Here is a 12669-nt window from a genome sequence, read left to right as displayed (position 1 = left end):
AAGATTTTAGGAACAATATTAAATAATGTAGTCAGAAGGGGTGAAGCCCAGACATAGGTTTGCCACCTCAGTGAAAATGAGGCCATAGTCTCAACAGTCAGCCTAGGGCTTTGGTCCTAGCAGAATCAAAATGCAACTGGAACAATGCATTTTAGAAAGAAGTTGACATTAAAGATTGTAGTGTTCCAGATGTACTTTATTCATGCAAAGTGGGACATGAGCTTTAAAGCTGCCTTTTGTCCAAAAAGCCTGCTTGGAATATTATGTCTATTGGCAGGATGGGGAAGGGCTAAAAAAAGTCCAGACTGGTCTTTGCTGTTGGGAAAAAAGGATGTGTGCCAGGAGCTTCCAAGGAGGCATTTTTTAATTCATGCAGAAAGAAAGCAGTCTTAAGTTTTCAGAGCTGGCTTTCAAACAGGCTACCGCTATTACTTTGGAAACGGCATTGCCTACTTGTGCAAGTTTGCTCAGCACTTGTTCAAACTATAGATTTTTAAATGAACAGATACTGCAAACACCATAAGCCTTCACAATTCTCTCCTTCAAATGAAACTTGCTTTGTAGTTCTACCCTGGAGCTTAACATTGCTTGGGGAGTACGAGGTGACCACAAATCTCTACTTGGCAAAATACAAGCTTGACGCTAAATAGCAATTCGCTATCTACCATTGGTTGCATATCCTTCAGGATGTGAATACAGCAAACCCGGAAGTATTTTTCTGGGTTTTGCCGAGTGTGCATGTGCAGAAGCACTCTACACACCAAGAGCATGCACAGAAGAAGAGGAGTTTGGATTTGATATCCTGCCTTTCACTCCCCTTCAGGAGTCTCAAAGCGGCTAACAATCTCCTTTCCCTTCCTCCCCCACAACAAACACTCTGTGAGGTGAGTGGGGCTGAGAGACTTCAAAGAAGTGTGACTAGCCCAAGGTCACCCAGCAGCTGCATGTGGAGGAGCGGGGAATCGAACCCAGTTCCCCAGATTACGAGACTACCGCTCTTAACCACTACACCACACTGGCTCTCAGAACAGGCACCTCCAGGTGTGAATTCCTTGGGATCTGACCAGAGCTCCAGAACGGATCCTGTGTGCAACCGGAGGTACCACTGCATATCCAAAGCAAGCAGCAGCAGTACATACAATTAAAAAAAAAAGTGAGTACCATCCTAGCTCTGGTGCCCTCTAGATATTTTGACCACAGGTCACACCATTCCTGACCATTGGCCACGGTGACAGGGGCTGATGGGAGTTTCAGTCCAACAATACTTGGAGAGTGTCAGGCTGGAGAAGGCTGCTATAAAGTGCCAAGCAAATTGATGGTTTAATCATCATAACCAACATAATAAATGGCAAGTAAATTATGAACTTACTTTAACTTGTGGATATGATTTTTTGTTCTTCTCGCTAGAAGCTCCAGGAAGTCCACCATGCGATGGTCCTTCACAAACGTACCGGAAGCGAAAACCCCTCTGAGGAGATCAGTTTTTAAAAGGTTAATGAATTAACTTCTCACACAACGCCAGCTTCTTTACTGCACTGGTGAGTAAAGAGAATGCATTAATTTTTACTTCTTCACTTTTCTCTGCCCCTATACTAATTTTATGTTGCTTATTGAATTTCTGTGCCATACTTCATCACACAGTGACCCCAGAGCGAGTAACACAATAAAAGAAAGGTTCCCTGGTACCAAGGTACCTTGGTTCCTGAAAGCCTTGCGACTTGAACGTCTTGGCTTCCGAATGCCGCAAACCCAGAAATGAGTGTTCTGGTTTGCGAATGTTTTTTGGAAGCCAAATGTCGGGCGTGGCTTGTGCGGCTTCTGATTGGGTGCAGGAAGCTCCTGCAGCCAATCAGAAACAGCACCTTGGTTTTCGAATATTTTCGGAAGTCGAACAGACTTCCTGAACGGATTCCGTTCAAGAACCAAGATACGACTGGACAATAGATCTTCCTTAAAATGCAATAAATTGTGGATTGCATACAATAGAGAGAACGAGGAGATATTTCTTAAATAGACCTAAAAGGAAATGGAATTACATGATGAGTTAGGGAGGAGCTGTTAGAATGAGTGGCATTTTAAATATAGCTATTATGAACATTGGGTGGTTTCCAACAAAGTAGATCTGCTAGTGCAAAGACTTTTGGCTATGCAATGGAACTTTCCTCTCCTCTCCTCTCCTTGCACCCTGCAAATCTGTTCTGGGTCTTCCCCCAAATATCTGACGGAGGGCATTGGGGAGGGCATTGTGCAGACAGAAAACTTTATGCTAGTGAATCTAATTCAGAGTTTCCCAAACTTCCAGTTGTTCTTGGACTACAATTCCCATAATCCCTGACCACTTTTCTGCTAGCTAAGGGTGATGGGAGTTGTAGCTCAAAACAGTTGGAGACCCAGGTTTGGGAAACCCATATCTAATACGTTGTGAAAATGCCTGTTGTATTTTAAGAGTAATTGATGTGTCTTGAAACTGTGTTATCTAACAGTATAAATGGGAAGGAAAAATACATTTTGTTACTGTGTTACTCTTTATTTCTTTACTATCCATAAAAATCATGAACCAAACTTAAAGATAAGTTTGGGATATTGGGGAGATAAACTCACAGACTGCCATGATAACCAAAGCCTGAGCACTCCACAAAAACTGCATGTCCAATCCATGGAAACATGCTCCCAAAATAATAGGAGCATATTTCAAACATCACTTTCATGCAGATGGCAACCCTGCCTGAACGGCATTCTCTTCCAGTGTGAGAAATCTTGAACAGAGTCACAGCCCTGTTAAACTCAGAAAATGAGATACATGGATCCAGTCCTTTTACTGGTCCGTCTCTTTCTTTCTTTCTTTCTTTCTTTCTTTCTTTCTTTCTTTCTTTGTCTCTCTCTCTCTCTCTCTCTCTATATATATATATGGAATTTTGTTTATTTGCTTGTTTATTTATTTATTTCACATACTGCCTGATTATAGTGACACCTCTAAGCAGTTTACACTGGTAAATACACTCAAGGCTGTAAGTTAAATAGGAACTGGTTGTTACATAAACCAGCAGGATATTTTGCCCATTATAAAGAATTGGGCAACAAAGGGCTTGTCCACAGCTCTGTTTGCCCTGCTGCTTTCCCCCAGAAAAACTCATGGTTTAGTGCTGAATCCAGAAAAACAGCAATTGGGTTTTCTACGGATTGCTGTTTGCTCTGATTTACCACTAAAGAGCAGGTTTTCCTGGGAAAAGTGGTGAGGCAAAGTTCAAACTGCTCAGACCTGTGCCTAGAAAGAATGGGACACATAGAAAGTGTTTTTTGCACCAGTGCTTTCTTGCCATGGAACAAGTAGAAGTGTGGACAAGCCCAAACTGTGGAAGCACCATGATTTTTGCTGCAACACACTAACATGGCCACTGCAAAGTCGGCCTTCAGTAAGTCACTTGCTTTCAGTGTAACACACCTCCCCAAACTGCTGTACTGATACAAGGATACATAACCTTATTGTACCCTTGATGTCATGAAGCAAGATATCTAAAACAAACAAGTAAGCAGGCCACACGTTTCCAACATTTAGAGGCTGTCTCAAATTCTAATCGTCTTCAGCCCACAGCTAGCCATCCTACTCAAAACAATAGCTCTCAAAATGAGTAAGCAACCGCAAAGCTATTCTGTCCAGATCTTTTTCCATTTTAACACTACAACGGATGTTCAACTTTCACTCCAAATTTGCTGCAAATGCTTCAACATTCTCAGGAGAGAAAACCATACTTTGCTCTCACAAGAAGCAGCACTGGGGCAATTCTTAAGATACAGCTTCATATTGGAGGCATTGAGGCTATGAAGCAGGGCTTACATGGTACATAGCTTAATTCATTCCTGCAGTGCTGGATTTGCTCAAACAGTGCTTGCCTTACTTATAGCTGGCTCATGCACCACTGGTGATTGTATTAAGTCACATTAAAAGCTCTCTCACACACACCCCAATCCTGGGAACTGGAGACTGCTGGGAATTGTATCTGTGAGCAGTAAACTATAGTCCCCATGATTCTTTGGAAGAACCCATGTGCTTTAAATGTCCATGTTCAACCTACATCAGTATAGTGGTTCAGACATTATTATTATTGGGAGAGACCAGAGCTAAGTAGCAGAGAAGCATAATTTGAATACAGAAGGTTCCAGGCATCAAAAAAGAGTACAAAATGTTGCTCGACATTTCTAAATCTAGCATTACAGCAGTTAAATGAGAGATTGTTTTGGTAATTTCAAAACATCAATAGTCTTCTCTTACCTGCTTAGGTTGTTCAACAATTTGAAGGTATGGCCCATCACCTTGTTACAAAAAATGAAAGGAAGATAGGTTTTTTTTTAAAAAAAATCTAAGATTTTCCTATTTTGCTTTTTTTAGGATAACAGTTCACTTTACAATTTCTCCCCTTTGTCACCCCCCCCAGCAGAATTCCCCCTTCAAGTATAATCAGGTGGGCACAATCTGGTCTGAGTTTAAATTAGGATTGAATAATCTATATAGCCGAAAATAGCACAAGGAGTTAGTAAAAGTAGAGGTGTTACTGCCTCTATATTTATAAAAATAAAATGTTATATTTGCAAAGCCACAATTTTGCATATGATGCCTTAAGAAAATGAGGACTGATGTATGACTTTGATCTGAAAACCTTTTTGGTTATACTTATATTGTATTACTTTATCCTGCTCAACTATCAAAAAAAGAATCTTAACAGATCCAAGGAGCATCAAGATAAGCTGAGAACAGCCTTGAGTTCCCCGACTATAAAAAGCACAATTTTCTACAAACAAGTTATCTAAAACAATTCTGCAATGATTATCAAAGTATATAATAAGGTTGTCCCTTGTCAAATAATCAGAGACAATTTTGTTTATGTTTGTCTTTTGATTAAAAGTTGGGCAAACTTGCTCAGTTTTAAGATTCACTGTGTTTTATTAACTGTTTGTAGTAGTGATTTCAAACTGCTTTCTGATAATTTACTTCCTCAACTTTAAGGGAAAGTAGCTTTAAAATAAGGGTGGGGGATCTAAAAGTCCTCAGACAGTTTTCCACATGTACACTTCAGTTTTTCAGCTACCTTAGCTCCCTGTGCACAATGAAAAGTGGCCAAAAAAATGTTGGCAGACCTTCCAGTGTGATTGTCACCAGAAGAGAAAATCAGGAACCCTCCCATGAGTCCCTGGGAATGATGGTCACATTCACACCATGAATTTATAACACAGTTAACGCACATGACTTCCCCCAAAGAATCCTGGGAACCATCATTTGTTAAGGGTGCTGCCAACTGTAGCTCTGAGAGGGATAAACTACAGTTCCCAAGATACTTTGGGGAGGAAGCCATGTGCTTTAAATGTAAGTTAAATGTGCTCTGGGGATGTGAGTGATGTGTGCACCCACTTGTGCTTCCTTGGACCAAGGTAAATATACAGATTAACTAACAGCCAACTTTCAGCAGCAGCTTCAAACGTAGCAGTGAGGGGGAATGCATGTCAATTAAAGTGGGAGTTGTGGTGCGTGCCAAGTTCACACACATCATAGCAGAGAAAAAGAGATCTCCTTTGCTCATAGCTTAGGAAGCACAGTAAAAGGGAGAGCAAGTCATTTGTACTTCCCCTTTCCCTACTAATTTATGATGTCAAACTTTGTAATGAATCATCCATGATGTGTAAGAAGGAAAAAGCACAAGGCAGTTTAAGTCCTTTACAAGACTGTATCAACAAAACTCTTTTCATATTTGAACAGTTGCAAGAAACAAGCGGCATTTATTGACAGAAAGTCCCCAGAATTTCCAAACATTTCATATCCATATAATGAAAAGAAGAATCAACTGTACTGCACTAATCCCTTTTTATGCTAGCATGTTCCGTAAAAACACAACATCTGATTGTCAAAACTCTGAAGCTGGCAATTCCCAGTTCAATATGGGACAAGGGTCTTGCGCTCTTCAAAGCTATTTAGAATGGAAAATTTGGGCACAAACACATTCTCACATTACTACAATACCATAATGGGAGAAGCTGTCAGAGAAGGATTTTTACTTTTTTTGGTAATGATAATCTATAGCTGTTTTAGACAAATATAAGTTTCTGAATATGAAGCAATTTTACAAACCATCTCAGTCAAGCATAAATGATTTTTACCTGTGTGCAGGTGAAGATCAGATGTAATCATGCTTGTACTATTGAGCAGCTGATTCATCCCCATGATGTGGTCCATTCCATACACCTGCATTGAGAATATCTGTGCTTCTTAATAGATTTCAGGCTCTAGTAACTTATTTCAGGCTCTAGTAACAAAAATACTAATTTTACAGCTCTTGCTTCCTCACCCAATTTTGTTCTGCAGAGTTACCATAAATATGCAAACTCTTTTCAATAGCTGGGTTGAATCAGTATGCTATTTGATGAACTACCAGCAAATGTGTATCCCACTTTCTCCATATTGCATCCAATGTCTGTGACGCTAACAAGGTACATGAGAACCCAACGCGATCCCTGCTAGATTAGGCCAAAGGCTCGTCTAGGCCAGCATCCTATTCTGACAGTGGCCACCAGATACCTACGTGAAGTGCAATGGTATTCACTTGTGATTCCCAAGAACTAGTATTCAGAGGCATACTGCCTCCACACAGTGGAGGAAAAAGATAGCTTTGTCCTCCATGAATTTGCCAAAAGCTCTTAATTACCTCTGAGGTGTTTCACTTGCTTGCTTTCTAATTTGTATTGCCTTACAGCTTCTTTGGGAGGAAGGGTGGGATGTAAATTCAATACAGTGGTGCGTGGTGCCCCACAAGACGAATGCCTCGCAAGACGAAAAACTCGCTAGACGAAAGGATTTTGCGGTTTTTGAGCTGCTTCGCAAGACGAATTTCCCTATGGGCTTGTCTCGCAAGACGAAAACGGCTTGCAAGTTTGTTTCCTTTTTCTTAACACCGTTAATACAGTTGCGACTTGACTTCGAGGAGCAACTCATAGAACGCGGTGTGGTAGCATTTTTTGAGGTTTTTGGTGATTTTTGAAGCTTTTCCAAAACTTTTCCAACACCGTGCTTCGCAAGACGAAAAATTCGCTAGATGAAAAAACTCGCGGAACGAATTAATTTCATCTTGCGAGGCACCACTGTAAGTACGTAAATAAATGAAGCCATCCAAGTTGGTGGCTGTCATGTACATCTAGCGGGAACAAATTCCATGGTTTTCTATGTGCTGTGTGAATAAGTGCTTTCGTCTGTTCTCATTCTTCCAATATTCAGTTTTATTGGAGAGAGGGAGGAAACCATTCTACACACTTTCTCTACACCATGCGTACAATTTTATACACATATATAATATTCCCTCTTACTCACTTTTTTCCTAAACAAAAAAAGGCCCAAATGTTAGGCTAACGTTTCTTCATAGGAAGGTAGCCTTGTTCAGCAACAGAGATTCCTCTCTGCTTCTCATGCAAGGGAAAGAAGAGCTCCATCTATATAATGATGAGAGCCACAAATATACTGGAAGGCTCAGGACTGCAGTCAGTAGTTGAAGTTCTGTATCCTGTTACATATAGACTTCAAGGGTGCTAAGCAAGTGATAGAGTATTGCAGTCCATAGGCAAAGCACAAGCATGGATATATGGAATTGCAATAATATATAATATTGCACACATTCATTGCAAAAAGTCTCACAGATCACGTGTGTGATCTCTTCCTTCAAAACCACTTTTGAAAAGATGACATTAGGGCAAACTTCTAGTTCCTATACCATATCTCAGGCACATCCAATGTGGCACCCTCCAGATAGCAAACTCTTATCATACCCAACCAAGCATGGCCAATAGTCAGGGATGATGGGAGTTGTAGTTCCCAACATCTGAACTATTTCAACCGTATAAGGGTTTTCACAGAAGACCCAGGTAATACCTAATAAGTGACTAATGAACACACAGTGCTAACATCTGTAGAATTGCCAGTCCAACCTGACCAGTATACTTTAAAAAAATAATGAAAATGTAAAGTTGTTCATGCTTCACCATTTGCAGTGGGTGGATGATCATATTTGGAAATTTTACTTTTTGCTAATTTGAACATGGGCGTAATACAAAGACATGAATGTCAAAAAGTTGCAACACCCACTCATTAAAAGCAAATGAAGCAACAACTAAACCATAGTTATGACTCATACAGGATACACTAACCTAAAAATGCAATAGCAAGTAAACTTTTTTAATGCGTCTCTCATTCACAGAGCTTACTTTGCATTTTCTTAGCAATATGGACAGAAAATAGATTATTATTTGTGCCCAAAATCTAGCTTCCTTTCACTATTTCTAGCACTTTCTTACACAGATCTGCAATTATTTTGAAACAGAAACTGGAGAACAGGATCATATGTGTATACCTCATATAAAGGAATACATCCAAGGGAAAGTTATCTTAAAAATAAAGTAACACAGCAATATTAGAAGTACTTTGCCCTGAAATAACATATTCAATCAACAGAGAGAATGAAGAGCAGCTGAATAGCAACCACTAATACCATTTTGCAGTTCCACCATGAATTCACTCAAGGTTGATGACTTCCAGCTGAATCAAATCTATATTTATTTATTTGCAATCTTTATATGCTGCAACAACAGTTGGCAACTTAACACATGACGACAACAACCAAGAGCCTAATAATACATTCAAAACGGTCAATTCAAAACAGAGAGAAGAGAAATAAAACCGCAGAACCAGACTACTTTAAAGCAGAGCAGAGGAATAAAAACACATAAAGAGCAAAACAATCTTAAATCCACAACAGTTTAAAATGCCTGAGAAAATAAACTAAGGTGCCAAAAAAGAAATTACAGGAAGCACCAGGAGAGCCTGTCTCGGGGTGGTAACCATAATATTACCGGAGACGCCTTTTTTCTTGTAGCTACTATTCCTCACCTTACAAAGTAGCGGGTGCAGAGATTATGATCTCAAGGTTTAGGTCAGTACCTGTGTGAAGTGGCAATCTTTGAAACAATGGTAGCGCACTGTGAAGGGCTCTTAAAAGATCAGAATCAACACTTTGAATTGAATTCAGAAACTGACAGAGATGAATTCCTCAATATGAGATGGGGTCCCCCCCCATTTGTTTTATAGGCTCAAACACCCCTTAGTTTTCAAAGTAGGAAGCACAACTTCGCATAATGCTTTACACACATTTCAGCAGCATGTTACAATCATAGGGTACAGAAAATGCTCACCTGAGGGTCCGTAACTCCCAAGAGATACGCATTGTCATCTGCCATTCCGAGAACTGAAACAATTAACCATATATTGCAAGTCAATGCACAGTTACAATAGCTACTGAGTCCATAAAGTCATCCAATAAAGTCAAAACGAAATGTCTAAGGAAAATAATCTGACTATGTGAGATACAAAATGTTTCAGATGCTATTTTATACTGCACTATTTTTAAAGTTTTAGAAAGGATGAAATTTCTAGATCAAGTTCAGTCCTTTATTGTTATAATAATCAGGGACGAAGTTGATTGAATTTTTTTTTGGAAATGTTTCTAAATAAACCAGCTCAGAAGTGATTCACACAAACAATCTGGCAAGCTGGAAACTGGGGTGTCATTCACATAATGCCTGCATAACTCATGCTGCTCAACTTTTATAATTTTATTTATATAATGTCCATTGATTTATATAAATAAAATACATTTATTTATATAATGGGGTTTTTTTGCTTAAAAAAAGGTCTGAAGATATTGTATGATCAACTTTAAAAAAAACAAAAACAGTGGGCTGCTATACTTTTGCTTGTCTTCAGAAAAGGCAACATGAGAGTAAGCTGAGCTTTGTCTTTGTATGATCACCAATACCAGTAACTTACAGATAGGTAGCCGTGTTGGTCTGCCATAGTCAAAATAAAAAAATTCCTTCCAGTAGCACCTTAGTTGGTCTTTAAGGTGCTACTGGAAGGAATTTTTTTATTTTGACCAGTAACTTAGTAGGCATATGTGAAGCATCATTCACCAGTTGGTTCAGACATGTTGTAAAGACAAATCGTTTTGCATGTTTCCCCCCCATCCCATAAAAGTGGACCCTGTTATGACTAGGTTTCTGAGGGTGCTTTTTTTAAACTGTTCTTTTACTAGTTTTAAGTTTCTGTTTTTGTACAGGGGTTTAGAAATGCTTTTAAATAAACAAATAATCAACCACCATATGTATTTTGAAGCTTTATTCTTCCTCCTATTCCCGCCCTCCCCCTCCCCTGCCCAAACTTTTATTACTGTAGTTGGAATACTGGAGAGGTAGAGGTTTCATACATCCCTAGCAAAATCCTTTAATTGCTAGATATCAGCAACAGTCCCTTTTTAGCACAATATCAGCTGACCAGGAATGCACGATGCAAGCTAGTTAGCGGAGGTATAACAAAAGCATCGCTAAATTTTCTTCGTCTTTCCCGTATGACTTATGAGCTAAGGGGACCCTCCTCTTAACTATATTGTCAATTGTCTAGAGAAACCTGTCATGCAAGGTTGACAGCTCCTTTGCAAAACAGATTTACCAATAAGCTCTCTTTCTCCCCCCCCCCCCGCTCTCCCTTTACTCAGGGCTTTCTTTTGTGTGTGATAGTACTCACTGGTACTTTATTTTATGGCCATGTCAGGCATTTTCTGCTGGAACCCATGGTGCTTTTATCAATATATCAGTACTGGAACCTCATTTTTGATGATGATGATGATGATGAACAACATTATTCATTTTTTTCTGGAAGAACTCACAGCCCTTTTAGCTTCTATTAAGCATGTATGATATGACGAAACTATATTTTGAATGTATCAAATGTGACTCAGAAAAAGGAAGGTTTGGCTGTTACTGGATTTTCCAATGACAGCTACTTAGAAACAGACTTTTGCTTGCTATGGTAAATGTGATCTGAAATACATAACTGAACTTTGCACCATACATATCTGACCTGTGCATCGTTTTATTTATATTGGTTGATGCAAAACAGAATGATGCAAAAGGTCACATCTACACCATGCTTTTAAAGGAAGTGTAGTTTACCCCTCACAGAGCTACAATTCCCAGCAACCTTAGCAAATTACAATGTCAGACATTCTGGGGAACCCATGCACTTTAAATGTGCTTTAAAAGTATAGTGTGTGGTTGACCTCAAACATCAGTAAAAGTTTAAGGTGAACTTATATTACCCAAAAGTTACCACTTCTTGTTAGAAGGGAAGGGTTCTTTTAAAATATTTTATTTTCAATTATTTAGAATCAACACAGCATTAAAAAACAAATAAATGTGCCCCCACAGATTCGTATTTCCTGTCACCAATCCACCAGAGCTGATAAGACTGATTAAACCTCGCTGAACTGTATCACAACCTTTGTCTATCAAATAAACCCAGACCACAATCCAGCATATCACTAACTGTGCAAACCCACTCACTTTTATTTCATCTCTGGGCTGTACTCAGGGCACAGTGAATTAACAGTGAGCAGTACTCTTAAGTGCAGACAGTGATCAAACTTCCTCCTCCTCTGGCACTCAATAAAACTCTGAGGTTGGCATGTTTTTAGAGCCCTGCCAGGTAGAGGGGTGTGTGTGTGTGTGTGTGTGTGTGTGTGTGTGTGTGTGTGTGTGTGAAATAACCCAATTACATTACAAACACCTGTGTGATGCCTGAATCAATAGTTAAGATAAAACAGAGGCCACTACCTCAACCAAACCACCAATTGCTTTCCAAACCTAAGGCTACCACAATCAGTTTAGGTGGCTAATGCTGAGGGGGAATTTTAATATTCCACAGGGCATATGCAAACTTCCTTCATATCCAGGAGGAAAGCAATAGGACTCCCACAGTGTTATCACATGCAAAGAAAATCCCCCCCAGCTAAGAACAAAGGCATGCAAGCTGCAGTTGCATGCATTTGTCGATGATTCACAGCACCAGATTAAATGACTAAAATAACCTTATATTTTCAAATAAGGATATTTCACAGTGCAAGCAAGCAAACCTATCAAAAGGTTGTTGAGTATGTATTTCTTTACATTTCAGATTCAAGTTTTCATCATTTCAGAAGTGCTAAACTCGGACTGCGATGCAATCCACCCTCCAGCTACTTGTGGGAAAACCATTAATCTATGAAAGAAGCTTCCATGGTTCTCCCCAAATTCTCAAGGCAATTGAGAATTTATTTAGAATTTTGGTCAGTGAAGGGTTTTGAGTTATCCTTGCATGGATTAATGTAGATTTCCTGGCTGCTCATGCTTCCTGGCTGAAAAAGCCCAAGGGGGGGGGGGTTACCAAATGATGCCTTGCCCTGGATTTTTTAAATTTGAAGTGCTAGCACCCAGGAAGACTGCAGACAGCAGATCACTGGCAAAATGATATGCTGAATGAAAAATGGGACACTCACAGAAACCCCCATGGCCACCTCAAAAGTAAGGTGAGCGCATCTATGACCCTACACCTGACCCATTATTATTTTAGTTGTATTTTTCTCTTGCTTTTGATAAATATTTTATTTTCTCCATTTCTCATGGGGGGGGGCGGGGGAAGCAGGAGAAAGTTTTGGTGCAACACTATTCTAGAAACTGACTGAAGCAGAAGAAGTCAAATGTAGAATGAAGTACCGTGCCTCTTTATTATCCAGTGCTTATAGGTATCGTCATGCAAACCTCTTGCCC

The 12669-nt window shown here is 39.6% G+C and overlaps 1 protein-coding gene across 1 annotated transcript in view; it reads right to left on the bottom strand.

The window, feature by feature from the left end:
* The window catches only part of NFKB1 (nuclear factor kappa B subunit 1), a 70032-nt gene that overhangs the window by 44687 nt on the left and 12676 nt on the right, over positions 1–12669 (bottom strand). The window contains exons 2-5 of the mRNA XM_083459205.1: positions 9223–9275; positions 6148–6232; positions 4271–4311; positions 1370–1468 (exon numbers count right to left, since the gene is read on the bottom strand). Coding sequence (XP_083315331.1) covers positions 1370–1468; positions 4271–4311; positions 6148–6232; positions 9223–9267 — 270 coding nt within the window. The 5' untranslated portion in view covers positions 9268–9275. The remainder of the gene's footprint in view (positions 1–1369; positions 1469–4270; positions 4312–6147; positions 6233–9222; positions 9276–12669) is intronic.

Source organism: Podarcis liolepis (assembly GCF_965112155.1).
Source record: "Podarcis liolepis genome assembly, chromosome: 9".
NCBI classification, from domain to species: domain Eukaryota; kingdom Metazoa; phylum Chordata; class Lepidosauria; order Squamata; family Lacertidae; genus Podarcis; species Podarcis liolepis.
The sequence above is the reverse complement of the archived record's forward strand: the minus strand, read 5'-3'. Positions and strand labels throughout refer to the sequence as shown.